This window comes from Dysidea avara, chromosome 13 (genome assembly GCF_963678975.1).
Source record: "Dysidea avara chromosome 13, odDysAvar1.4, whole genome shotgun sequence".
Classification (NCBI taxonomy): Eukaryota; Metazoa; Porifera; class Demospongiae; order Dictyoceratida; family Dysideidae; genus Dysidea; species Dysidea avara.
In genome coordinates this window covers 17,248,796-17,275,171 of record NC_089284.1, presented here as the reverse complement: position 1 = coordinate 17,275,171, position 26,376 = coordinate 17,248,796, and the positions used below count along the sequence as shown (strand labels likewise).

The 26,376-nt window shown below is 39.4% G+C and overlaps 3 protein-coding genes across 3 annotated transcripts; 1 reads left to right on the top strand and 2 right to left on the bottom strand.

Moving 5' to 3' along the window:
* Positions 1–74: 74 nt before the first annotated feature.
* Positions 75–20,994, bottom strand: LOC136243111 (protein kintoun-like). Its single transcript, XM_066034629.1, has 13 exons — positions 20,224–20,994; positions 20,084–20,179; positions 19,964–20,032; positions 18,853–19,018; positions 18,733–18,797; positions 4,003–4,084; positions 3,886–3,956; positions 3,671–3,834; positions 3,091–3,151; positions 2,959–3,039; positions 2,211–2,612; positions 1,444–1,641; positions 75–642 (listed from the first exon to the last, which is right to left on the bottom strand). The coding sequence occupies exons 1-13, from the start codon at positions 20,257–20,259 to the stop codon at positions 202–204; spliced, it is 1,932 nt and encodes a 643-aa protein (XP_065890701.1). The 5' UTR covers positions 20,260–20,994; the 3' UTR covers positions 75–201.
* LOC136243149 (integrin beta-1-binding protein 1-like) lies at positions 20,341–24,075 on the top strand. Its single transcript, XM_066034671.1, has 7 exons — positions 20,341–20,650; positions 20,721–20,892; positions 21,926–21,975; positions 22,232–22,318; positions 22,584–22,679; positions 23,540–23,683; positions 23,859–24,075. The coding sequence occupies exons 1-7, from the start codon at positions 20,570–20,572 to the stop codon at positions 23,946–23,948; spliced, it is 720 nt and encodes a 239-aa protein (XP_065890743.1). The 5' UTR covers positions 20,341–20,569; the 3' UTR covers positions 23,949–24,075.
* LOC136243143 (myc proto-oncogene protein-like) lies at positions 23,946–26,367 on the bottom strand. The gene is made up of 4 exons (XM_066034666.1): positions 26,208–26,367; positions 25,092–25,372; positions 24,712–24,901; positions 23,946–24,645 (listed from the first exon to the last, which is right to left on the bottom strand). The coding sequence occupies exons 1-4, from the start codon at positions 26,224–26,226 to the stop codon at positions 24,158–24,160; spliced, it is 978 nt and encodes a 325-aa protein (XP_065890738.1). The 5' UTR covers positions 26,227–26,367; the 3' UTR covers positions 23,946–24,157.
* Positions 26,368–26,376: the final 9 nt, after the last annotated feature.

Sequence of the window (26,376 nt, the reverse complement as noted above, 5' to 3'; positions counted from 1 at the left end):
TTGTTGAGGTTCCTCCTCTATAAAGCCATAGATTATATATTCCCTACCCATGATATAGCTGAATGCACTCCCTGTAACATGGGAGGAATCACCTATAACTACTAATTCATTGTACAATATATCATGTATCATTACAGAATACACCATAGTGTACAGATAAGTGATGATCAGTAGATCAGTCAGTGTCTCCATTGTATGCTGTCAGTCCAGTTCAAACAAGAGTTGATTTGAGGGTACCAGTACTGTTGATTGGTAGTCACTACCAGTATTGTCTTCTGAATGTGGTTCATCATTGCTGGAAACTTGTGGGTGTGGCTCATCATTGCTGGAAACTTGTGGGTGTAGCTCATCATTGCTGGAAACTTGTGGGTGCTCATTACTGGAATCTACATATGGGAGGGGCTTGTCTGAGTCATTTTCAGCTTCTGCAGTGTGTGGTGGGTATGCCTCATTGTATACAGGTAGGCTTGGTTTATCACTAATGGTTACAGGTGGGTGTGGTTGATCAACAGTGATCATTAATGATTCATTAGTAAGTTCTGTCACATGAGCCTGCACCCTTTGATCTGCAACATTGTGGGTGTGGCTGATGTTCACTGTAGATTGTCTGCCAACATTTTCATCAGTCAAAAACTGCTTGTCCTAAAAAATGAAACATGTAACGTTCACTTTGAACAACTGCCCAAGACAACTCTACACAGTAACACCAAGAGTTATCAATAGTGCACAGGACCACTACCATCACTACCTCACGGTAACACTGATGTATAAAAAAACAAGTTGAAACTCGAAGAGTGGTAATTACTCATAAACAAACATTGTATGTAACTACTCTAATTTTCGATGTTGAGGTTGGTCCTTTGATTAACACCTCGTTCACACTACCCTGGGTTAACAGTATTTCAACTCAGGTTATTGAACTCTGGTTGGCATTTGTTCACACGACATGAGCTTGATAGTGCAAGCGCTGAATAATTAGCTAAAATAAGGCACAAGCTTGATTGTTTAGGTGCTTAATAAAAGGCACTAGAATTGTAGCGCCAGCTTGGCACACTGTATCCTATCCCAGACCATCCACCTCTACTTGTCGTGCCGTGCTGGACCCAGCTCAATTGATTCACACTACAATTTGTTTCAAGCCATGCCATACTCAATCCGAGTTAGAAGGTAGTGTGAATGGGGTGTCACTTTTCCCTGTATACCATGGGTACTGCATAACATGGGTACTGTATACCATGGGTACTGCATAACATGGGTACTGCATAACATGGGTACTGCATAACATGGGTACTGTATAACATGGGTACTCTATTTGGGACAGGGGAGAACGTCAAAAATGTAACTGCATACGTCTTTATTACATGACCATATTTTTCAGGAGCCCTCCCACTCCCACAAGGAGTAACAAACGAGCCCCACCCACTAGTTGCTGCTGTTACTCACCTGCAGAGTAACAAGATTTGTACCAGCTTTGAAATGTTGCCATGTTGTACAACACTTGTCAGACTTGGTTACCATGACAACCACATTCTCTTGTGACACATCAATGCTACATCTGTCAACATCAAGGACACACCCCTCTGGGAACATGACCATAAATGAGTAGGACATGTCTTGTGTGTTGGTGAACGTCAGTGTGAACTGTGGGAAACAACAAGAGGCAACATGTCATGTTTTATGAAGGTCTATACAGTCTTGCATGGCCAGACTGCTTTTTCTCAAAATGGTGTTTTATCAATTACAACTAAAAGGGCCTGCTCAAAACAGGGTCTGGTGAATTGGTAGCTTGTTCTGGACTAATTTGTCAGCCCCACCCACCTGGGAAACTTGTAAAAGTGCTGAGAAAAGTGGCCATGTGAGACTAGACAGTTCAGTAAACAACTACAAAGAGCACTGCTTTAGAACCACTATAGACGGGTTTAATAGGAAGGTGTGGCACTATATTACATCATTTTTGCATAATGCAATCTGGATTTACATAGGGCAAAAAGATCAGGAAAATCAATGTAGGGCCAATGTTTCAAAGTGTTTCTGTGCACTGCAATACTGCTTCAAGTATTTACTACCTGAAACACAGTCATGCTTTGGAAATTAGACTTCAAGGTTTACCATACTTGACTAAAACTGTTAAGACAAATTTTCAGAGTTCACAATTTTTTTTTCTAAATCACACATTGCATAAAGCAAATTTTATTCCTATCACACATTACCTGTTGGTGATCAAACAGTTTTACCAGTGTGGTCTCCTTGACAACAGGAACATGTAGGATAAATGTGACATCACTGGTGGTCTGGTGATAAGAGTAGGCAGGGCACTTCCTTGTATCATGTGATCTAGTCATTGATGAGTTATCATGGTAACTATCTGGGTCATGTGATTGGACAGAATCAGTAACACTTTGGTGTTCAGTAGATGAGCTCACATCTTCAGTTACTGGAACTTCATTAGCTAGTTCTTCTATAAGGTTTGATTCTTGCACTCCATTATTCTTATTCAAATTGACAACAGTGGTTTCCATTGGCAACACAGATAATGTGACCACAAGACGTTGTCTAGTCTTGTCAAATTTAGCACTTCCTTCCTCTTCATTTACCTTATACGGTAGCTTCAGCTAGAAGATAAAACACTCTAATAGAACAGTCAACATGAAAGTTGAAATAGGAAAATCTATTCTATACTTAGGGTGTGCTGGGACGTTATCCTCAGTCCTGATGTAACTGTAGAGTGTAGACAAAGTTGCCAAAGTGTGTCCATGTGAGGTGTCCTGATTTCTAATACAATTGGGATCATGGACAAGTGTCCTGATTATCAAGGTATCATAAGGTGCCCTGATTTCAGGGGTCTAAATGTGTGTACAAATGTGATTGTGGACAAGTGTCCTGATTTCAGCTGATTATTCTAATTTTACTACTGGGAATTCCCCTTAGTACCCCCTATATAATACACAAATCACATACATTGAGCTGGTAAACTGGGTCAGGACAGTGCAGGTCCAGAGATGATGTAGTATAGTCCAACTCTACATTGCTCGCTGACTCCTGTATGAGTGAAAGTAACAAGACACGTGAAATGGACAGACAGACACTCACCAGCCCTGGTAGATCAATGGTAATTATCAGCTGCTTGGGACGAGTGGTCCGCACAAAGGAGCTGTATCAATGATCAAAACTTTATTATTAACCAAACAATATGATATCACAATAGCTCAATTCCATTTTGACAGGACCACATACGCATCTTCTCACATAAGTATAATCTCAATGAGTTTTAAAAATTTCACAATATCAATCATTACACAATTGATCAGTGTATGTTTGTCAAAACCAACATCCAATTGTCATACAAGCCATTCATCAAACAGCCATAAAGCAAACTAGCTAGAGCAGACTATTTTGAACATGTATTCAGTGGGTGAAAAACTAAGTTCTATATTTATGTGGTCTTAACGGATGATTTTTGAAGAATAAATTACATATAGAATAATTTCTTAGAGCACTGAGAGTATTTTAAAATGGACCCAGGTGTGTACAGTATTCCATAGCTTAGGATGAAGTAGCCAGTGTACAATTGAACCCCTGTGTGTATTTGAGACCAACCTTAACACAGGTAAACAGTAAATGAGACTGGTGACCAATAGTAACAAGGATGAGGAGAAACTATCTCACTGACCTGTTGTTGGTATAGTCTTGTAGGTCCACGCCCCCTTGATGAGTGATGGAATAATGGGGTGTGGTTGAGATGTCATGATCAGTAGCAGGGGGTGTGGTGAGAGGAGGGTAAGGGATAGTAAATGGTAACTTGTCGCCATCACCTTGACTACTAGAACTTGTCACCTGATCACACACATGATGTGATGATGTGTACATGTCACGTGACACACCCACCTCATTCAATGGCTTCCTCACAATACTGTGTGATAACATACCCTTATATGGCATTTTGGGGTAGTGTAGAGCTGGGGGTGTAGGTCAGGTGATATCATGTGATCACATATGACTTACTTTTCTTCTCCAACTTCAGTCCTCGTTTGTTCTCAATCCCTTCAAGTGCTGTATCCACTAGCAACTGCTTGAACCGGCTGTCCTATAACAATACAACTTGTTATCAGAGTGTAAATTATTTTTAGAAAGCTCTATCTCACATATCATTAGCATTGGGCCAAGAATAGGTCTGAGATTACAGCTGTACATGCAGGTAACATGGAAACATTAGCATGTGCAAAGAGTGGCTACCTCGGCTAGCATGCTAGTGTGTGTGTGTGTGTGTGTGTGTGTGTGTGTGTGTGTGTGTGTGTGTGTGTGTGTGTGTGTGTGTGTGTGTGTGTGTGTGTGTGTGTGTGTGTGTGTGTGTGTGTGTGTGTGTGTGTGTGTGTGTGTGTGTGTGTGTGTGTGTGTGTGTGTGTGTGTGTGTGTGTGTGTGTGTGTGTGTGACGCTATTCAAACACACCAAATGGAGATAATATAACTACAACTAAGCAACGAAGTACACAACATAGTTACAACCAATGAAAACACTGCACGTGACCAGCAGGTAATACAACATAATAATGCTAAATACAATAACTGAATTCTAAATTGCAAATATAATTACAATTACCGAAATCTGTTACCCAAAGTTAACCCTCCCAACGTTTACTGGAGATCCTCTGACATGGCAGACCTTCTGGGACTCTTTTTGTGTAGCTGTTGATTCAAGCCCTACATTGTCTGGAGTGTAGAAGTTTAATTATTTAAAGGCCCAGCTATGGGGAGATGCCGCCAGAGCTGTTGCTGGCTTTCCACTAACAGATTCAAATTACAAACACTCCACTGACATACTTCAAGAGCGATTTGGACACACACACAAGATTGTAAATGCCCACATGCAGGCACTTATAGATTTACCCACTCCAGCAATACCTTGGTTGATCTAAGGTCATTTTATGACTTAGTTGAAAGTCTTGTCATCTCTTGGAAAAACTCAAGATACATATGGAACCCTAGTGCTGATTTTATAGCCAAATATCAGGAGTCATCTATAACACGAGAAAGGGATGGGATACACAGTAAAATTTCCCTCTTCCCACTAATTATGCCATTATACAGTGAAAGAAGGACCAGATCACTGGCACATAGGTTTAAACAAACACCAGAATTGTTAGAAATGTATGGAAGAATCATAGCTGAACAAGAGAAACGAGCAATTGTCGAGAAAGTACCTACTTGTGTTAGTGGAGATGTTCATTATATTCCTCATCATGTGGTTTATAAGGCTTCTTCAACAACTCCCATAATATGACTGCAGCTGTTGCCAGTCTGAATGTCATCCAAGTTTAAATGATTGTTTAATGGTTGGACCACCACAACAGAATGATATTTGTGCAATTGTGTTACGCTTCCATTGTCATGCGATTGGTCTGTCAACTGACATCGAAAAAGCATTTTTGCATGTGCGACTGGACAAAGTTGACAGAGATTATACTAGGTTTTTATGGCTGTCAAACCCAAGAGATCCAGAAAGTGACTTCCAGTCACATCATTTCAAATCCGTTTTATTTGGGTCAGCAAATTCTCCATTTACGTTGAATGCAAATTGCGTCATCATCTTGATGGATTTAAATCAACAATAGCTTCAGATATGAAGAGCAACTTGTATGTTGACAATATCATTTCAGGAGTTTCAGAGGAAGCACTAGCTACTACTAATTATTACAAAGAGGCTGGTCGATTATGAAGCAAGCTAACCTGAGAGCTTGGGCCTCCAACAGTTTACAAGTTCAGGCCTTACCTATTAAAGACGATGTTGTTGACAAGGACACAACTGTTAACATACTGAGATTACAATGGAATACTTCCACTGACACTATTACTTTTGCTCCAAGAACTATTGCTTCAGAACTTGGACTTATCAGTTCCTGGGGGTGATAATGGACCTGACCTTCTTGACAATAAAGGTTTCGCATTGGAAACAAAGTGCAACATATAGGCTGTAACTCCAAACAACTTATCCAAACTATTGTATGCAGAAATGCCAATGATATAGTGCAACCCAGCTTGTGGTTGTACTCCTCTGAGTTCTGTGTCAGTTTCTAGCTATTTGCCTTCTGTGTCTGCTACCTGCAGAAGTAACACTTCAGTGCAATTTCAAACTGGCCATTGGGAATGATTAATCAGCCAAGGGAGACCATGTCTCCAAACTGTTAAAGTAGGAAGTGAACCTTCACTGATGCCCCCGGTAAGCAAATCAGCAGGATTATCAGCAGTGGGAACATATCTACAGGTAGTAGCAGGGAACTCTTCTGTAATTTCTTGTACACAACTTGCAACAAATGGTTTCATGTTCTTATGACTATTCAACCAGTGGAGAACAATTTGACTATCACTCCATAACTGTACTGATAAACATTCATAAGGTGCAGTCAGTGATGACTTGGCTAATCTTTTAGCTATGGTAGCTGCCATGAGTTCCAATCTTGGAAGAGTTTGGGTTTTCAGTGGTGCTACACGTGTTCTTGCCATCATGAATTTTCAGCATCACAAAGATAAAGCCACAGCTCCATAGGCCTTAATGCTTGCATCAGCAAAGACACGCAATACTGGCTTGGTGGCTGCAGTGAATTATTATCACGGTAATACTATCTTGATGGACTCTTCTATGTCTTGAGCAAGATCTTGCCATCTCATACAGTAAGAATCAGTCAGTGGCTCATCCCATTTAATCTTCAGCTGCCAGAGTTCTTGTAGCAAAAATTTGGTCTGTACTGTTACAGGAGCAAGAAATCCAAGTGGGTTATATAGTCTTGATGACTGTTGCAGCACTTCTCGCTTTGTAATGGTTGATCCATCATAGCATGGATAGGTGCGCTTTATTCGTTGTGGCAGCAGGATTCACAATGCCTCAGTTACTGAGTTAATGTACCTACTACCTCAACACCATCCATTTACCACACTCATAATAGCCCATTTTCACATAAGGACTAAGGAATGTGGTGGTTAATAATTGTGATTGTGCAACATCCAGTGACCTTTAAAATGTATTGAAGCCTATTAGAGTGAGGTAAGAAATATTCACGGGAGCCTAAACTGTACCATTTCTTATTATGAGCACAAAATTGTAATCTTTAAGGTTGTTAACATCACGATGGCATATAGTTTGTGAAGATTCACTGTGTTGTAAAGCAGAAAAAAGCGACTTTAGCATGGCAAAAGATTCTAGTGACCTTGTTTTCAGCATCTAGAAAGTCTACTTAGTGAGATAAACTTTGTTACTATGTTTCTAAAGGGCTAGGAACAACACTATGCAAAATTTTATTGCAGAAATAGGCCATCTTTCATCGCTGTGATGCTATCAATACTAGGCGACTATTTCACCCGTTACAGTAGGTTTAGTGGCCATGTTTTGTTGCCTAACGATCCTCTATACTTATAAGAGTAAAACTATCTCACTTTAGGAAAGATGCTGACTTTAAAACATAAGATATTACTACCATTTGACACATGATCGCTGATTTCTTGATCACAACACAGCATATCTTTCCAATTTTCGCATCATCGTTGTGGTATAGTGGCAGCTATAAAAGTACGTTCTTACAATAAAGAATAAACAGTATGGTTTGGGCTCCCGTGAAGTGAAAACATCTTAGTCCCATAGGTTTCAATACATTTTAAGGCCTCCCAAAGGACACCGGATGTTGCACAACCCATAATAAATTAGTATTCATTACCATACCGAGAATACTTTAGTTTGAATGTGTGGAAATGGACTATTAAAGATACCCATGTCAAGCAATACCATGCTGGAATAAATAGCACTATCACTGCCATAGTGGATACCTGCAACAAGACAATCCATTAAGAAGGTTATTAGACAAATGCGTCATCTGCAGAAAGCATTCAGGAGCGCCTTATAAGGTACCAGATCCTCTACCATTACCACTATCAAGGGTGCAGGAATCTCCCCTTTACGACTACTGGAGTTGATTTAACCAGAGCTCTGTATGAGAAGGGTAATGGAAGGGAGAATAAGGTGTATATTTGTCTCTTCACCTGTGTTGTAACAAGGGTTGTACATCTAGAAGTAGTGGTGGATTTGACAGAGGCCAGTTTTCTCCAGGCATTCAGGAGATCTGTTAGTCGCAAATCTCTACCTTGTACGATGATACCTGATAATGCCTCAACATACCAATCTACTGCAGAAGAACTTAAGAAACTTTTCCAATCTATATCTCTCAAGGAGGCCTTAAATAGGCAAGGTGTAGTTTGGCAGTTTATTCCCAAATGTGCGCCTTGGTATGGAGGCTTTTGGGAACGCCTTATTTGCCTCACGAAAGTTGCAATCAAGGTTTTGGGACGGGCATTTGTCAGCTTCCCCACTCTGTAGACTTTGGCAGTAGAGATAGAGGCTCATCTTAACAATCAGCCTCTAACTTATGTATCATCAGAGATTGACGATCTGGATCCACTCACTCCAGCACATCTTCTCTATGGAAGACGTATCATCACATTACCACATGCACCAGTGGAGGAAGGAGAAGTGGATGATCCTAATTACGAGGATTCCTCTCAACCTGAGCTAACAAGGAGAGCTAAGATCCTTGCTCTTACAGAACTTCTGCACTTGTTGGAAGAATGATTACTTAACTTCTCTTCGTCAATATCACAGAACCACTGGTAATAACTAGGGTTCCACAGATAATCGAATCGGTATCAGATCGGAGCTGATATTGGGAATTTTGGTATTGATCAGTATCGGTTATTTAGATATTCCGATGCCGATTAATAGCCTCGTTATCATCATAACTATCATCAAATTCTATACTAGCAGAACTTGGAGTATAACAGGCTGGAAATAGTGTTGAGGATTATTTTAGCATAAAAGGTGCAGGAATTGCATTGTTAAACATTGAGCAACTGCTACTTACTATGTTTGCATGAAAAAGATCGAAATACTCTAATAGAACAGTCACTGCACAATAAAACCTATTCTAATAGAGCAGTCACATATAGGTAACTTAAGAGGTGTGTAAATTGTATGGCAATTATCGGTATCAGTATCTGTAAAATTTACTGCTAGGTATCGGTATCGGATCGGTAGGTATTTTTCTATATCGGTGGAACCCTAGTAATAACACGCAAAGGATCAAGGTGGGTGATGTTGTACAAGTATACAATGAAGGACCCAGAGTTAATTGGAGACTAGCAGTTGTTGAAAATTGATCTCAGGAAACGACGGACTGGTACGTGTAGTTCACATCCGTACCAGTAGTGGCAGAACAAATTGTCCAATTACAAGATTACATCTACTAGAGGTCACTGCTCAGGAGCAGCTGACAGAGTCTAATGAAAGGAGTAACAACTCTACAAGATCTCCTATTTCAACAGAGAACTCTGACTCTCCCATTCGACCCATGAGAAAAGCAGCACAGAAGGCATGTCAGTTTATTCTGTGGGTTGATCAACTTTGTCCCCCCAGGAGTTGACTGCCTGACCACAGTCACAAGCCAAACGAAGCAGTGCACAGCCACCATTTTACGCCACAATAACAAACTCACCAGTGGGATGTGCCTTTTGGGGTTCCGACGAATGTGTGCCCTCTGCGCCTTGTCTTTTCTTTTATCTTTAATCAGGCTGCTTATCTTCTTCATCCAACGAAACCATATCGAGGTGTTAATTTTCCATATCAACACTTTCTCTAAGCAGCATAATAGACACCACAAGATTATTTAAGGCGCTTAGACTACGCGCTACTGTACGGAGGTACCGGTACTAGATAGCTTTCACAATAGGTCACAAGATCACACCCATTCTTTATTCTACGCATTATCGATCTATCGATTGAGACACACTTCTTTAACGCTAGCTGTATTTCAGTGACCACACACCTTCAAGTTGGAAGGCTGACTGGAGATACTCTAATACAGCAGTCATCCTAATAGAACAGTCACATGTTTACAGCTGTATGCCTTAACAAAAAATAGTACATTAAAAATTATAAATTTAAAAATGAAGTAGTCCAAGTGATAAAAAGTAGTGAAACAAGAGATAAACGATGGTAGCTATTACAGCATAGCTCGGTGGGAATCCCTACTTTGGCAGTGAACACAAACTAATTGCTATACCATGCCAAAGTAGGGATTTCCCACTGTGCTATGCTGTAATAGCTACCATCGTTCATCTCTTGTTTCACTACTTCTTATTGCTTGGATCCCTAACACAAACTAATTGCTATACCATGCCAAAGTAGGGATTTCCCACTGTGCTATGCTGTAATAGCTACCATCATTCATCTCTTGTTTCACTACCTCTTATTGCTTGGATCCCTACTTCATTTTTAAATTTATAATTTTTAATGTACTATTATGTTATATTATGTGCTGGTCATGTGCAGTGTTTTCATTGGTTGTAACTATGTTGTATTCTTCGTCGCTTAGTTGTTGTTATATTATCTCCATTTTGGTGTGTTTGAATTGCATCCTTCGCTACTATCACAACATGTGTGTGTGTGATGATGGCTGTATTATCAGCTATACTTTCTCGGATTCAAGCAACCTACGTTACTACTTTATAGGGATGTTTATTCACCATGGACGTGAAGCCTTCTGAGGGAAACCCACCACAGATCTCATCCAACTCTTCCTTAGAAGACAGAGCCTGAAACTACAGTCGAACATTGAACAATTTCCAACCATTATTAGGAAATGTCTGACCAAGTATGACTTTGTGTGGACAGTGTCCAAGCCATTAAAAATGCTAGTTAACCATTGCCAAAACAACTTATTGTAAGTGGTACTACAAGGAAAACCTTCCACACGCAGGTATGGATTGCTGTGAATTGCTTGTTGTAAATCGATTGAAGTTGGACCGGGTGCGAGATAATTATATGAGCACATGAGCAAGTGCCAAATTTTATGTAGGAAACAGGGGCGGATCCAGAGTTTTTAAAAGGGGGGTTCCACTCTGGAATTGCAACTTCAGCCTAGCTGCAAGTCAAAGACAAAAAAAAGGTCATCACTTGCTGACAATAGCTGCCCCTCACCATAGATACCCTCACCAACTATATTTCCTTATTTATAACTCCACACATAGCCTGCTACACTGCTCCTCTTAAGAATACTGTGACTGCTCTATTAGAGTATCTCAATCTTGACTGCTCTATCAGAGTATCTCGAGTAAGAGAGGCTCTTTCAAAAGGGGGGTTATATGGAACCCTTTGAACCCCCCCCCCTTGATCCGCCCCTGGGAAAGATTTCCCTTGTGGTGCCAAGAGTTACTTGTGTGTATTCTTCATGTTGCTCTTGCATTATTTCCCTACTTCTTTGTTGAACGAAAGTTGCTTGTGCCGTGTTACTCATTGCGCTATTTGTTGAAAACTGGGAAATTTGGTAAGTTAATGCTAGCTCCAGCTTTCTGTGCTCACAATATGAGTGCACGGCTAAGGTTGGCTTGCTTAGAGAGCAAGACTAGCTGGCCCACATCTTGTGTACCACTTTAGTGTTAGCTAACTATTATCTCTTGTAGGATAGCAGTCCGCTCTGCAGTGTTTTGGTTGGTGGAACACACTACACGAATGTCCAAGAGAAGTTATAACTAGCAAACAAGTACATCAGAATGTGATGTGGTAATGTTTGATGGTGATGATGAGGAAGATGTTGATAAGGATGAGAGGAGCTAGACAAGTTTATGCAGTGGAACCTCTCTAATCCGACACCTGCATAATCCAGAATCCTCTCTAATCCAACCAAAATGTCATTTACCAACACTTTTGTATAGAAAACAACCTCTGTAATTGACACCCCTGTATACTCTGTAATCCGACACAAAATTTGATTTCCTAGACTTGGAAATACACTGTTTAATCCTACGGAAAATAATAGCGGCATTAAAAACAATCACAGAAAGTAATTTTAAGCAACCAAAGTATTTAATTGGTTGACAGTAATAGAAAAAAAGCTGTAATACTTGCAAATTCTAATCATGTTATAAACCTTGTGTGATTCATTTTTACCCGTCTGACATAATTCTAGATATTGTACAATGTCAGATTACAGAGGTGACTTGATAATCCAACAACCTCCTTAATCCAGCAAAATTTATGGCTTCCATTGAGCGTTGGATTAGAGAGGTTAGACTGTATGCTAGATGACTGGGATTTTGTTTTGTATTTTAATGGTTTTGTGGTTTACTTAATTTTTGTTACTTTATAGTTATTACATAATTATTTCAGTACTACATTGAACTTGGCTATGTCAGACCAAAAGTTGAAATGTCTGAACACTTTGGCATATGTTCAAACATATTGTCAGAACATTTAAAATTGTAATTTCGGGCTCTGAGAAGAGGAAGACAAAGTCTTCATTAGCAGCACATGAAAATCACTGATTTAGTCCTGATCTGCCACCTCAAACTGTGTAAACAGATGGTAACTCATGGAAGAGACAACCAAGGAGCAGAATGATAACAATGAGACAGAGGGTTTTGAATGGATGATCATCTCAGCCCTCACCCTGTACAACATAGTTTTCCGTATATCACAGGACCAGGTGTTGGACAACTTTACAAGACCTTGGTCTCCTTAGAAGAAGCCAGGCCTTTAGCTGCTGTTCTAACATATTTAGCCCCTCATCAAGGAGGCTGCTGATACTGAAGAAGGCTAGGGAAAGAAAAACAGTTTTTTCCAGACATGGGGCCAAGTACATGAGTACTTATACTTAAGTACACTTAAGTACAGATTTGAAAGTACTTGTACTTTACTTAAATACTTTCTTAATTTCCCCAGTGTACTTGTACTTATACTCAAGTACTTTGCTAAGTACTTGTATGTACTTGAGTACTTAAAGTACTTTTAAGTACTTGTAAGTACTGCAAACATTGTACGTAGTTTGTACACAGTGGGTGAAGGTGCAGTTTATAACTTTTTGCGATTCTTCTGCTGCCTTCCCCAACCTTACTATGTACCATGTTGCCACGATTAATGATGTCATAGCATTCTGGCAAACAAAACAATGCTGCTATTCAAGTCAGTGAATTTTAAGAGTTTAAGAGAGAGAATGGTTGACAAAAACCAACCCCCTAGGCGCACTTACATACTACAATACACTGAATACAGCATATATTTTACTACAGCAAAATGTACTTGTACTTTACTTAAGTACTCTCTTGATTGCTGCTGGAGTACTTGTACTTGTACTTGGAAAATTCAAAAGTACTTGTACTTTACTTAAGTACTTTTAAATGTACTTGGCCCCATGTCTGGAACTTTTTTCAAGTTGTAGAAGCAGTTCTGGTGGCAGGCCATACAGAGCAGGCCAGGAAATTCCTTACACTCGCCAAGAAAACTATCCCAAAGACTCTGAATGACTAAAGCCAAAGGCTTGTGTGTCTGTACGTGGACTTCTCAACTGTAAATCAAATAATGCAAGAATTGCATGCCAAAGTGGGGTGGGAGGTGGGGGTACATGCCAGCCTGCCCATAGCAGGGAGACTGCACGATAGCAATGCAGGGCTTTTACATATCATTCACAAAGGAATCTAGTCAAGACAGGAAGGAGAGCAATTGTAGTAGTTATCTTTGTGGGTACCAAAAATCATTCAGGTGAAAGCCTTTGAGCACTCGAACAGAATAATTCCACAGCCTGCAGTACAACACAGTTTATTTCTTCCTTCTCTTCTACGGTCACCTACCTGGTAGCTGATGGATATGTGACAATCTGTCAGTTGGGCCGTTCTGCACCCACTGAGTGGTAGCTAACATCACTGATATCTAGAGATCCTTACAATCCAACAAGTTCCTAGAGATGCTATTCCAGGAAGAGATCACACCTCACTCAATGGAATGGCAAATTGATTGCTCAGTGTCAGTGATCCAGTTAGATGCCTCCCAGACAAGAGTGGTTTGCAGAGATGCACACAGGGGTCCTCAGAACAGATTAATGTCTGAAATTGAAGGCAGCTACCTTAGTGGTACAATCGTACAAGCCTTTGCCAAGGAAGCACAAACACTCCCAGGATGAACTTATAGGATGTCTATACATGAGATTCTGGTTTGCTCTCCTCTTGGAGAACTAGGACCATAATTGCACATCTGCTGAAAAGAGCCTCCTACCCTGCCCTGCCATGTAAACATGCTGTGTTATAAGGGCCTGAGACCCTCAGCTACCTTGGGTCTGTTACTTACTTGGAAGCTGGTAATGTGGCCTTGACAAGATCATCCAGATCAGCAAATTTAGTCCCTTTTGATTAGAGCAAGGCAAATTTTAGCTGACATTTTCCTTCTGTGTTTAGACAGGGTAAATGAGGATAAAGTTCTTTCTTTCCTCACAATGAAGAGTTGTGTTCCATTTATACATTGAAACAGATACGTTGTCTTTCAGGTGAGATGCTTGTCAGGCGCTGGTATTAGGGCTAGTGAAAAGCCTCACCTACCAGCAGCTCTTGACCCACGGTTTTGAAGGATGAAGGTATTGATGAGCATTTTTTTCTGTGCACACTGCACTCAGTTTGTGGTTTGTGGTGCTTCTTTTTTTCTGCAAATGGAGTCACCAACTATGATTCAGTTTTCAGGCATTTATAATCCATTTCACTGTACAAGTTTTGGTGATACAACGTTGTCTTCATTTACAAGCTGAACATTGTGAGCTTACATCATACAGTACCGTAGTACTGTATAGTAGGGACCACAAAGGTTTGGGTGTGGCCCATGAAAAACATCACTCAAAAACCAGCCTCACTTTTCCCTGATGACAATGAGGCAGTATTGGTTAGGTAAAACTAAGCCCAAACAAGCCTTCATTTCGACTCGAAACACTTTCAACAAGTTGCTATGAAAGTTTTAAAAAATTTATTAAATGGAATTTTCAACTGACTGACTGAGTAACTGACTGATGCCTTCAGACAAGCGTAACTCGATAATGGCTGAAGCTACAGGCTTGATTTTTTCACTGTTCAACTTCGCTTCAGCGGGCACGTGCTTTTTGGCATACCACAGTACATACAATGCATTCTTCATGGATTTACCAGTGTCCACCTTTGTGTCCCATTCATCTTTGCTGACAGTGAAAGGTGTCCATTTGGCGGTAGCACATGATGGTTTCCTTTCATAATGGAAATCTTTCATAGTGGCTACTTTGATTGCAGAGTTGCTTTTCAAGCAGTTCTTGATTCGTAATGCTGTGTAATGGGTTGAACATAGCTGACAACGAAGTGCAATGAATACTTCACTTTTCAGACGATAATTGATAGCTGGGGCGCACAGCGTCATTTCTTTCTTTTGATGTGGTATGCGCAGTTAACCAGTCACAATAATTTTATTTTACAAAAAAGTTAACAAATAAGTACACAAAAAAAATTAGAATTTTCAACTAGAGTAGGGACCATAGCACACTGATAAAAAAAAAAAAAAACTGAAACAAGCTGGAGTAGTGCAACGATTTTAAATCACAATAAAACAATAAGAAGTGTTATATCCCTACTGTGCTCAAGATACCATAATGGAAATGCACAGTAGGGATGTAACACTTCTTATTGTTTTACTGTGATTTAATATCGTGCACTACTCCAACTTGTTTCGGTACTTTTTATCAATGTGCTATGGTCCCTACTCTAGTTGAAATTCCAAAATTTTTGTGCACTTGTTATAATTCCTATCACATCACATAGTGCGCTACTTGTCATTTGGAATCATATTAAGAATGTGGGGTTGACTATGTCAGTGGTCCCTCCCAACCCTTCCCTTTCAACAATTAGTAGATCCCTAATAAAAAAAGGCAGATATGGAACCACGAGGCACTTTTATAAGGCAGCTCACTTTGCATGCTTTAGTGCAGTAGTGCTACCAGAGCTTGGATTAGCCCAAACTGGACATCACTACATTGTGGTAAAATTAACATCAACATTGACACACTCTAATAGAGCAGTCATCTTAATACAACAGTCATTATATCACTCTCACTATCAGAGGGTATAATATTTTAAATTCCTGAGGGAAAATACCTCCAGATCCTCTAAGTTGGTACACTAAGGTATGCTTCCAGCTATAGACTATCATCTAGCTATAAATGCTATGTATATAGAAGACCCTGGAATAGACAAATTTCACAATAAGACTTTATAACCATTGCCCCTAGCAACCTGAATTTTCCATTATTTTTAGGTGATAATGTCTGAAATAACTTCTCCAAATTTTGAAAGGATAGCATATAATACTATATGTCATAAGATATGACATTTTGAAATTTGTGGTTTTCCCATACATATCTAAGTAAGGGGGCTACAGTTGCCCCTTCTGGGCAATCACATAAATGAGGTATTTCAACGTATGGAGAAACCAAAATTCCAAAGAATTCATATATCAATTTTACATAATTTGTAGGTGTGAATATCAACAATAATCTCTCCAAGTTTTAAATGGATAGTGTATATGGATCTTAAGATATGACATTCTTTGAATCCCATGATTTGTGTGATTACCAAGAAGGGGCAACTGGTTTCCCTCTCATAGACAATGTGTATGGGAAAAATACAACTTCAAAAATGTCATATCTCATGACTTAAATGCGCTATCCTTTTAAAACTTGGAGAAGTGACTTTAGACATTGACACCTACAAATAATGTAAAAATTAGGTTGCTAGGGGCAACAGTTAATTTTTTCCTTATTATGAATTTTGTCTATTACAAAAGTCTGGTTACGTCCCCTGCTTGTGTGTCCAAGTGATTCGCACGTGAGCATATAACTAACTGCTGTAACTTGTCCTAACACTATTAATATGCTTGACTCCACGTCCCATGTATGTGACTGTCTCAACCTATCTAGTTTGCACAAACATGCATTTTGAGAAAAATGAAATTTTAAAAAATTTGTAAAAATATTTTATCGAGCCATTACTCAGAGAAGCAAGACTCAAATCAATTAAAATTATATACCACCTTGTTCACCTGCTCATGGAGAGTTTGAAAATCTTTGCTTTGGTTCTGTAGCTCCAACGGTACGTGTGTCTGTTTATGATGTGGTAGACATAAACATCATTTCTTCAACAACAAAAACACCTTCACATATATATGCGCAAGTACCTACAGGCTTTGATTTACTAATCCACGGTGAATATTTTACAATATTGCAGACAAATGCAAACAGAAGTTATGGCTGCAAATGTAAACGTCTGTACAGTGGATCCTCACTAATCCGAACAGTTCTGTTCTCAACTTGACAAAAGTCTGTTCAGATTAGTGAATTTGTTTGGATTAGTGAACCCATTGATTATATACAGAACCTAATTCAATTACTCTAATAGAACATACATTTGTTTGCAAATACTCTAATAAAACAGTCATTTGTACTGTTCGGATTATCGAGCGTTCGGATTACTGGAGTTCGGATTAGTGAGGATCCACTGTAGTATATTTTCAGTATAGTTGCTGTACAAATCTATTTCCTCGCTCTTCCTGTCTAGTCGGGGTAGGCAATCATTTAGTTATCGTGATAATTGTGAATATGGTTATTGTGATTTTGTTGGTAATAATCGACATCGTCTCAACTAGTGATTGGTTAATAATTGTGATAATCAAAAAGAATAATCATTCATCTTAAATTCAAACGTTCTGGTTGTTGAATGGTTGCCCATACCACGTAAAATAATGTTGCCCATGGTAGTGACTGCTTTGAATAGTGGCCACATAAAGTGGTCAACAACCATGATTATTCATACATTGTCATGGCTACAATTATGATGGTATGTAGGAAGTGAAGTTTGAGGTCAAGCCAAGAACATAAAGTCGACCTTAAAAATTAATGATTTAGCAACTGATTTTTTTGCAATGAACAATTTTTGTTTTCGTATCCACATGGTTGATTAAAATTCAGTCACAGATAGATTACCACCATTCAAGAAATTTTCGACAGCTATTTTTTTGTGGATTGTAGCATACATGAAAATCTAAAACATGAATAGGTAATGTGTGTGGGGTGATAAATGAAACATACACTTGCAGTGTGAGTTGCATTTATAAGACAGGATCATTTATACAAACATTGCTATTGTGTGAGGTACCCTACCCAGTGATGCTATGTGCGGAACTAAATATTAATCATCCCTGCTCATGTGTAAACTGTTTTACAACCACAACCTAGATTAGGTCTGCACCGATTATGCGAGGGACATAATAGGTAGACAAAAGTAATGTGCATAACACCAGCGTAATAGGCACAACTTTAGTGCATTGGGTATTAGAGGAGTAAGCGTCTCAGCCATCACTAGCTATGACAACAGATTGGTCTGTTATTAGCAGACCAATCCACCTGCTAGGTCAGCAATATACATGAGCCTATTATGCTTTTGAGAGCAATGCTTCCAAATTTTCCAATTGTGCTCAGTTGTGTCCTATTATCTTGACTGCTCTATTAGAGTACCTAATACTGTGAATTAGAAGACATTTTGTTGTTGATATTTTTGAACTGTCCATGGAACTATCACAGCTGCAAGTGAATCATTTGACGCAACTCAGGATAATGTTCTATTAGGATGTGGTGACTTCTATTAGAGTATCTCAATATTTAGCCTCACAAGTAACTGAAAATCTGTGCCTGCCCCTTTTATTAGACTATACCAATCTGCATTATACAAAATGTACAGAATTTCAGCTCCAGTGTCTTTGCTATCTAACATCACAGTTCTGTGCAACACATACAATATACAGTTGCACACGAAAATTAGGTTTTGAACATAAAATTATCCCACTTGCAGCACCATAAAAATGCATACCTTTTGTCCTCGAGCGTAAGTGTCCGGGTTAATGATAAAATCAATTACATTACACTTTGCATTAGCTAGTAAAAGAATATATCTATTATATATTACATTAAAAGAAATACAATTCCATACCATGGTCCACATCCTCTCTCACAGTGGTCAGACTAAACGGGATGCTCCAGTTTTGTCCTTTGCCTGTGGTCGTGGCTGTTGCCTTAGTGACAGTGGAGTTCTGACAGACGTTTATGAACACTTTAAACTTTTCACCATACTTGAAGGTCTTCACAACAAATCCTGGCTAGAAACAAACAACAACTAAATCTCAATCATCATCTCGGCAAACAGGCAATAAATATTTGCACTTTTGTATTTACTGTCACAGACTACACCACTGATTTTTTTGTAGTCTGCAACATTAAACATAAACAAACAAACGTTAACATAAAAGTCCTTGTACTGGCCCATCTCTGGAGAAGCATCACTAGAACGATGCAAGATGGACCAACCTGCACGTATGCACATTGTCGCAGAACAGAGCAGAGAAAATGACAATGTGCAACAAATCCAATCTAGAGTTTTGTTGTAGCCTGTAGAGCTATACAGATGGTCAGTTAGACGATGGTAGAACACTACTACCTCCCTACCCATGTAATGCTTCCAGTGGTTGCAAACACAAGGGAAGTCAAGGAAGCCTGCTCAGCTTGGTCACCATATTCTTTTTTCTTCTTGCAATTCATGGCGTCGATACAAGGAGGGGATTGCTGTGTTGCAGTAGCTTGGAGTATTTGGGTGGACCACACCAATGATTAGCTGGTTATATAGGTTATCCGTTTGATGTCACACTAAATATTTTCCATATAATTACAGGTTATCTTCGTGAATGCACGAGGCAAGAGTGAGTTACAAGCCGAAGAACGCCAGTGAAAATAAGAAAGGTGTGGTGCATTAGTTATGTTATTGGTCCCTCAGTATCGCTTTGCAGTTGGAAGAAACAGGGCCTTTAGGCTCCAGCTGCTTGTTGGTTTGTACCACTGAGTTAACCCAGTTCCCTTTATTCCTGTTCTTCAATTGGCTATTAATATAAGTAACTCACTAGCTCGATGTAGCGATCCCCCCCCCCCCCCCCCAAGTCTAATTATGCACAGTCACATAAACTTTCATTTTCTTGCATGGGTCCCATTGATTTTTGCACAAAACGTAACCGTTACTAACTTAAAATGATGTAAACAGATAACCTCTATACCTCTGGTGAGAGGAACTGAACATCTTGTCCTCTTTCCCTCTCCAGTTGAGCTATCTCTTCTTCATATTTCTGAGTGAAATATATAAATTACAAACCTTTACACGCTCAATATTGTTTTACTTTTCTGTTTTCAGGGTCCCGTATTTCTTTAGCATAGTCCACAAGTAATTTACGGAATTCTTCTTTCTTTAGCGCTTCTTCTAGTTTATGCAGCTCCTGTAGCAGTAAAGTGTCAAGTGTACACTACATCACTCACCCACCTCTGATGTCATATCAAACTCTTTCTGTTCAGCCATTACTGCTGCCCCGAAGTTGTGTCACGTGATCCGGTCACTTGCAGCTGTGTTAGCTCCGTGAACAGTTCAAAATATCAACAACAAAATGGTACAACTATCGTTTATGTTACCAACTTCATCAATATCGAACACACTAGATAGTAAACAGTGAGTAATTAAAGCCACACAATGGCTAGATTGCAGGTGCGCATTATTTAGAGCAATACAAAGGTTGTTTATGGGTGTGGCAGTGTAGCCCGAGGTGTAGCCTTGTTGTAAAATATTACCTGTTGGTCCCAGTACTCTAAACGAGACACATTATTGACGGAAAATGCCTAAGAAAGAAAGAGCGAAGTCTCCCAAGTCCCCGGTCAGCCCTAAACCCAGTGATCAGACGGGCACACCCCTTGGAGTAAGTTGGCTTCGCCTCCGATACGAGCTAATTTAATAGAATATACACGCACATTTCATTCCTCCTCTAGTCGGTTCCACTCCAGCTAGTCCCCAATACTCATTTCGATGTAGCGACTGATGATGTGGCCTTGTTCATGGCGATGGAAGAGGAGCAGGCGGCGCTGCGTAGTTGGGACCAAGATCAGGAGCTGGACTATGAGCAAATATCAAAGAAACGTGATGGACAACCTGGACAGCAGAGTAAGAAATCTTCCTCTTTACACATTATATAGTTTAGCCGTACATGACACACTAGAGGAAGTGCAGGGTTGCACATTACACATTTGGGCTTGTATGACATCACTCACACCTATAGTCTCATGTGCTCTTCACGATTACTAAATATATTCTCATAGCTGGCCAATGTAAAGTACCCACAGTGGATGTACACATAGGTTGCGAAGGTATACTGGTTATTATAGATGGTTTAGAGCACAACCGAGGCTTTACGCTTTTAATTGTTTATGGTATAAACATCTTAATGCCTCAATTAACCCAGTGCTTTAACCACAAATCTGTACACAAACTACATATCACCAGTACATCAATTTGAGGTATATTCATATTGAAGAATGACTCCACAACTTGCTCAACTAGAAACTCCTCCATCCACTTCATACAGTTGTTATTGTGTTTGTTTATGGTCATAACAGAAGACACACATTTCCAAGCCATAAACATGTAATAAGTAATTATATAAAATCAGCTGTGCTTCTACCAGACAGTGATTACTACTGTTTCTTGTCGCTCATTGTTATAATGAAATTCATGGTCACTAAACTCAGTAAACTGTTCATAAAAGATATATCAACACAGCCACTATTTTTGGTGTACTGTTATTTGTTGTTAGTGACTAGTTTTGTTGATGGGTTAAAGAAGTGTACTGAAGTGATGGGCCTTGCAGTCACCCATGACCATATTAGTGCATTTTATTTTGTGAATATTTCACAATTAGTGCTCTCATATGAAAACAAACATCTGTGGCCACAATTGACTTGTTTGATTCTCCCTGTGGTAGGCAGCAAAAAACAAAGTATTCTTCATAAAATGTTTGTTACCCACGCTGCTGAAATTTGAAAAACCGTTCTCACATTCTATTGGTTAACTTCTCACACATCTAACAGATGTGTTACCACTGCTTGTCCCCTCATGTTACTGTATGGGTTCTATGGTACAATTAAGTAATATAAGATATTCTTATAATGAGTCATGAATGTTATATCACTCTTTACAGATGTGACTGATACCTTTAACTATATTCAACTACTGAGGAATAATGTGATGGTTAGTATATTAGATTATCTTGTGGTACTGGGTGTCACCACTGACTGGTGGTCTCCTTCTTGATGGTCCCATTACCATAGTAACCAATAAGTGTTAGAGTGTGAGTAAAAAAAACATGACCTTATAGAAGATGATAAAAGATGTCCTGTGTCAACTGTTACTTATGATTATAAAAAAAATTTATCTTCTCCATAAGTTTAAGCACTGTATTGTATTATTGTGTAAATGTAGTTGTGATTTATGCTTTTCTTTTTAGTATCTGGGCTGCCTGTCAGGAATAAAGTTGAGGCCCTCAGAGTTAGAAGCTCAGACAGACATCTTGGAAGCCATTGACACAGCACAGGTCAGTTGTACCAAGTTGTTGATAGTGAACAAAAGGGAAAACATTAATGACCAACAATGAACAAAGTGTAACACTACATGATGTGTAGATGATCTGAGTTTTTGTTGGAACAAATTTATACCATCATCACTACAAATTGTCGATTAGGAACTTTTATTTCAACAGAAATAAAAAAAAGTTACAGTGGGAACCAATTAGTTAGTTTTGTAGTAAAAATGTTTATCATAATTATTATGATGTGGTTTGTTTATTACTGTTGCTATAGGCACAAGGACGATTGCCATGGTGCTGTGACAAGACAGATAGCAGGGTGTTGCTGATATCCAAATATGGCATCAAAGTTATGGACAGCCAAAAACAGGTATGATTGTCCAAATAATATAAAACAAAGTTTTGCAGAGAAGCCTGACCCAAATAGTGGCTAGTAATAATGTGATTACAAAACTATTGCTTGCCAGAAACCATACAATTTCATAGTGGGAGTTAGGCCTATGGTATAGATGAATTAGTCACCTTTAATATGATTTATCCCTTGTGCAGAGACACCTGTAAAAAAATGTTTATCAGTGACCACATCTGGTGCTAGGCTGTTATTAGCATTTTGGTATGCTTTAAGAGTAAACATGAATGATGTCTTTAAAACCTACCCACCCAAGTTGATGGTTCGAAGATACTATTATGATTTCTGTCCAGAAATGTTTAGAATGTTTGGTTATGATAAATGACATTTCAGTGTAGACCAGGCTAATCACATGCACACCATCAACTTCACTGTTAAGTGCTTGTCAATTGAAAGCAATGTCTTTTAAAACATTTTACAAAACAGTGGGTAATTGATAATGACCCAACTTGAAAGACATGCCCTTGTGTGACTTTAATTCCTAGTAGCCCAATAGTGCTTGTAAGGCTTCATGATCAATACAACCCAAAATACAACAATAATTTAAAAGTTTTCTATAATGACCTTTCTATGCCTGTAATCTGACAACAGGTAGTGTAGCAAATTGGTGTGTTTATCAACATAGAGAAATAAGAGAACCAGTGTCCTGACTTGTAAGTTTTCTGCTTGTAATCTGCCTTCTTGGCCCTGCCACTACAAAGCTTGTAGTCCCAAACAATTTTATATTATTTGTGTAAACAGACACTAGTTGTACCATTACTAGTGTTGTCCAATACATCAACAAGTGTGTTATCACTGATTTATTTTCTTGTCCTTTTTAGCAAGTGTTTGCTCGACATGCCCTCCACAAGATAGTTGGTATAGTATACTACAGGGATGGGTACAATAATGAGATGGTTGCTGTCAAGATAGCCAGACCAGAAGCCAACATATATGATGTGTACATTTACCAGTGTGAGGATGAGGTAAGATTGCACAACTTTGGCGCGAGAATTACGTAATTTGGCGCGGTTTGCGTAATTTACGCGCCGATATGTAGCCAAGAACGCGTGATGTGGTCAGCCCCACAGAGTGCCTCGCCACAGGAAGTCGCAATCATCTAATTGTCTCTTGTGAGGTTGTTTTTCATTTTCACTTTAGGAGCAAGCTAAAGATGTCTGCTTGGCTCTGGCACAAGCCTTTGAAGTTGTATATAACAAGACTGCTTCAGAACAACCACACCACAAATAACACAACACTTTTTAATATTTTTTGTAATACAATGTTCATTGTTACAATACATAATGGCAGAAAAAAAAAGGGAAAAAAAAAACATCAGTTTTTAATCACACATCAACTAGGATAGTTCTCCTATACAGATCAGCTATGGTCTATAGGTGGCATAATACATGAGATATGTATGTACACAAGTGGGATAAATAAACACAGAATACAAGGAGTTAATTAGAATTATAAAATTCTTTTAACTTGTGCAGTTTGTGTAGCAGCAGTTCCTGTTTACGTTGCTCCTCAAACATCTCTTCTGTCAGTTTAGTGTCCAAATCTCTGATCTCTTTAATGTAACAGGCAGCCTTTTGTAGGATCATCACTTTTGGTGCCTTTTCATTGTTTTCCAAGTCAGGGACGTGTTCTCTTAGCGTGTTGAAACTTGACTTTAAATCGTTTCTTCTTTTTCGTTCTAGTACGTTATGTGATGCCCTTCTTTCCACTTCTATTCTGTTAACACGACGTCTCTGATGGTGGTAGGACAATCGGCGGTGATATCTGCTTGTAGCAGAATGTGAAGAAACTGATGACGTGTGTGTTGGCATTCTCTTTGGCTTTTTGACTGGTGATGATATTGGTGTTTCTGGGGCACTGTGAGAAATTCTTTTCTCCGTAAGCTTGTTCTTATTGTGTTCAACTGTAACTACATCAATTTCTTCATCTACAACCATAAAAAATAAATAAAAAACATTGAAACAGCACATCTAACAACTGTTGTTAAATGTACCTGAGTCATCTTGACTTGAACACGAGTGCCTCAAATAACTGCTCCTAGAAACTAAAGGTATCACCACGCTGGGGTCCACAATCTCTGAGAAGGATAGTTCACTATCACTGAATGATGTTGGTGAAGGTATTGGAGTGTTGTAAGCACTGCTACTAGCTGGCTGAGAGCCTCCTCCCCACATACAGTCTCCCTGTACAGACAAACAACACCTGTAAGACACTAGTCAAATATTCTCAATCACAGAAAAGGTGAGGGATGGGATGGTGCTAATTCTTAACACACCAACAACAAAGATGACCACACTGAATGTCAACAACAGTTGGCATGTTGTTGACAACATGACACAGGTACAACACACAGCTGGTTATTGTTCACTGTACCTGTATTAAGTTGGCCTTCAGGTTCTGACAAGCTTCTTCCCATTCTAACATTTGCTTATCAACATCATACTCAAACAAGGCCACCTCCTCTTGGTCATACTCATCACAATCAGAGTCTGGCTCTGGTGAAGGTGATACTGGCGGCGTTGGGAACACCTCAAACTTCTTCCAAATGTCGTCGCACACATGAGTCATGCAGCATAATCTGCAATGCTTGGTGTGCTCACTCAGTAGCTGAAAACTTGGTAGATCCGGGTCAAGGAGATAAGCCATTTCTGCAACTGAAAAACAGCATCTTATTACGGAGGGCACAATAACCATTGGTTTAACAAATACTGCCTCTAAACCAGAACTAACTATACTAGGCATTATTGATTGCTCCAAAGCCATCCTAGTGCAATATTATACCAAGTTTGTGGTACCACATCAGCTTACAGCCAATAATAAAACAAGCCCAGTCTGGTGTGTAATAGATATTGGCTTAGTAGGATACACACACAGGAGCATACAGTGTGCTGTAGGGAGCCAAAACAATAGGACAAAGGTGTGACAACTGAGCCCTGTGAAAATTGTTTCTAATGCACTCCATAAACAAAGAGCAATACAAAAATGTTCCTTGAACATGACCGCTAGATTAACAAGCTGCAAGCTCAGCAGCTGCAACATCAAATGGGCGGGTGTAGATTGCACAACAAACATAAAATTTGCGCATCTCGTTTTACACTAAAGCCTGAAAAGCTTATTAGGCCTAGTCCCAAATCAACACTTTCTTTATGTTAGCATCTCAGCCGCCACCCATGCAGCAGGGTATAAAGGTCGCTATTCCAGCTGAAACCAGAATACCAAACGCGCCCCAACTCGCGCACACAAGAATGCTAATATGATCCGTTTGAACAACACAACTGATCAGGTGCTCGATCGCTTGCGCGCTGACCCTTTAATACAACTACAGGTCGCTCAAGGATGACATTAAGCTTGATGCGCACGCAAAAGCATATACAAAAGCTCTGTAACACCAAACCACTTTAAGGTCACCGTTTACAAACCATAACGAAAACTAGCTATGCGATCGTCCACAAAGAGCCAAACAAACACGTAACAAATTCACACACTTACCAGGTATCGTCTGAGCCATTTCCAGCTCCGTTCAGGCAGAAATGACTGCTGCCGCAAGAGTCGCTTCTTAAGACAACTCACTGCTCGGTTGGCAGCTAAAAAAGAGGAAGTACAACCCAATCGCGTGATGGTTATTAGCCACAATTCCGGAAATGTTGTAAACCTTCAC

Coding starts and splice junctions, on each gene's coding strand:
- LOC136243143 (XM_066034666.1), bottom strand. Junction 24,902..25,091: donor TGAAGGCCAACTTAATACAG/GTACAGTGAACA, acceptor TTGTCTGTACAG/GGAGACTGTATGTGGGGAGG. Junction 24,646..24,711: donor TTCAAGTCAAGATGACTCAG/GTACATTTAACA, acceptor TTATGGTTGTAG/ATGAAGAAATTGATGTAGTT.
- LOC136243149 (XM_066034671.1), top strand. CDS start 20,570: ATGCCTAAGAAAGAAAGAGCGAAGTCTCCCAAGTCCCCGGTCAGCCCT. Junction 20,651..20,720: donor AGACGGGCACACCCCTTGGA/GTAAGTTGGCTT, acceptor TTCCTCCTCTAG/TCGGTTCCACTCCAGCTAGT. Junction 21,976..22,231: donor TACTGAGGAATAATGTGATG/GTTAGTATATTA, acceptor TTTTCTTTTTAG/TATCTGGGCTGCCTGTCAGG.
- LOC136243111 (XM_066034629.1), bottom strand. CDS start 20,259: ATGGCTGAACAGAAAGAGTTTGATATGACATCAGAG. Junction 20,033..20,083: donor GGGACCCTGAAAACAGAAAA/GTAAAACAATAT, acceptor TATTTCACTCAG/AAATATGAAGAAGAGATAGC. Junction 3,957..4,002: donor ACTGAAGTTGGAGAAGAAAA/GTAAGTCATATG, acceptor CTACACCCCCAG/CTCTACACTACCCCAAAATG.